This window comes from Olea europaea, chromosome 4 (assembly GCF_002742605.1).
Source record: "Olea europaea var. sylvestris chromosome 4, O_europaea_v1, whole genome shotgun sequence".
NCBI classification, from domain to species: Eukaryota; Viridiplantae; Streptophyta; class Magnoliopsida; order Lamiales; family Oleaceae; genus Olea; species Olea europaea.
The window spans coordinates 4,633,782-4,635,593 of NC_036240.1; the positions used below are offsets into that span (position 1 = coordinate 4,633,782).

The window sequence follows — 1,812 nt, forward strand, 5'->3', positions numbered from 1 at the left end:
TGGGGGGGGGGGGGGGGGGGCTGTAGCCTAGGGGAGTCCCCATTATATCACCCACTGGTATTGTGACTCCTCTGTTCTGGCATGTGATTTGCACCTGAGCCACTCGTGGCTTTTTGGCTTTGGCTGGAAAGTTTTACCGATAAGTTGATCCTGGAATGTTAGAACAGATGATAACTTGTGATTTTCCTTTCCAATGTGATCAATGAAGATTGTCTTTGACTGTTTAATTGGTTCCTGCTATGGCATTATAATTGTCATCGGTTTTTATTTATTTAGCATTCTTTTATGGCTGCAGATGCTCTCTTCGAAGGATGTGAACTTTGTGGGTTACACCTATAAGAACTTTGAAATCGTGAATGATCACGAAGCTCCTGGAATTGGTATTCTGTTCTTCCTTTGACAAATTAGCTTGTGTACCTTTTTATTTTCACATTTCCCACCACAGGGATTGTGATATTCTTTTTGTTTCTTATTTGTGTTTCTTTTAGCTGAAATGAATATATAGATTCTTTCTCATAGCAGGAATAAGGTTGTTGGTGAGTCATGTTGTCCCAAAAGTGATTTTTTTAGGCAATTAGGTTTGATGAGAAAGAAATAGGATTTGAAGTGGGTATATAACTAGGTTTAGTTGGATGTAGCAGAAAATATTATATTAATGTTATGTAATTGAAAGATGTCTACTGAGATAAAGGCAAGTTTAATAGAATGGTTTTAGACTAGTTGCGAGGCTTGTGATGTAAAGCATTTACTGTTGGATCGTTAAAGCACAAAATGTCCATAATGTGAATGAGGCAGTACTGAATATGTTAAGATTGTTATGTGATCTCACTAAAATATTCAAAGTAGGAAATGAGGTTATATGCCAACATGTGATTAAAGACAAATTAAGAGTGGTGTTTTAATTTGTCGAAACATTTCTTGCATAAACCCATAAATAAAATATTCATGGAAAGCACGAACCTAATAGAACGTTTTACCCTAAAATCAACAAATTTTAAAGGGGATAGTTCTGTATTGAAGGAAAAAAGGATTCTTGTAGCTGCACCATGTTTATTGGAGATAAGCTTGGTTTCATATATTTATATACCATTTATGCCAATTTTAACTATTTTCTTTTGCAATTATAGATTTAACAGTTTTTGACCGCCCATATATGCTTTTTCTTTTTATTCTCAGCCCAACTGAAGAAGAAGAGCACAAAACAAAAGAGACCTACTGTGAAGTCCCTTTTCAGTAGGATACTTCTCCCTCTCTGATGGAAACATTCATATGCCTGTTTAGTAACTTAAATATAAACACAAAATAACTATTGAATTTCAGAGTATGTAGTGTTTTTTATATCATCGTTTTGCACGTAACAGATGAAGAATTGAATTCGACTTCCGCTCAACCTGCACGAGGAAGTTTTCTCAATCTGCTACCGTCCACATTGGAAGATCCTAAAACTGGGTGAATCATAAACCTCTACCAGCTGATGATAGTATTAAACAACAGTGACAAAGTGTCAAGATCTTACTGAAATGAATAGGTTTTGTTAGGCTCTTTTCATCTCCATGTACTTAACTTGCAACGACTCGTGAAAAGATGGTTTCGCAGGTACATGTGGCTTATTTGAGCTTGTACAAATCATATCGTCAATGTATATATTTAATTGTTTTTCTATCATTATAGTCATCGATATGTAATTCTTTCTCCTTATCAGCTGTAGATACTGTAATTCACTGCTCATGTAAGTTGAGTACAGATTAACTGAAGCAAACACAATTTTAAACACTGTAGATATTTGTGTTTGAAAGAGGTGTTGACGTTCTA

The 1,812-nt window shown here is 35.1% G+C and overlaps 1 protein-coding gene across 1 annotated transcript in view; it reads left to right on the forward strand.

The window, feature by feature from the left end:
- The window catches only part of LOC111392681 (serine/threonine-protein kinase CBK1-like), a 4,934-nt gene extending 3,122 nt beyond the window's left edge, over positions 1-1,812 (forward strand). The window contains exons 3-5 of the mRNA XM_023018073.1: positions 296-380; positions 1,177-1,233; positions 1,362-1,812. Coding sequence (XP_022873841.1) covers positions 296-380; positions 1,177-1,233; positions 1,362-1,453 — 234 coding nt within the window. The 3' untranslated portion in view covers positions 1,454-1,812. The remainder of the gene's footprint in view (positions 1-295; positions 381-1,176; positions 1,234-1,361) is intronic.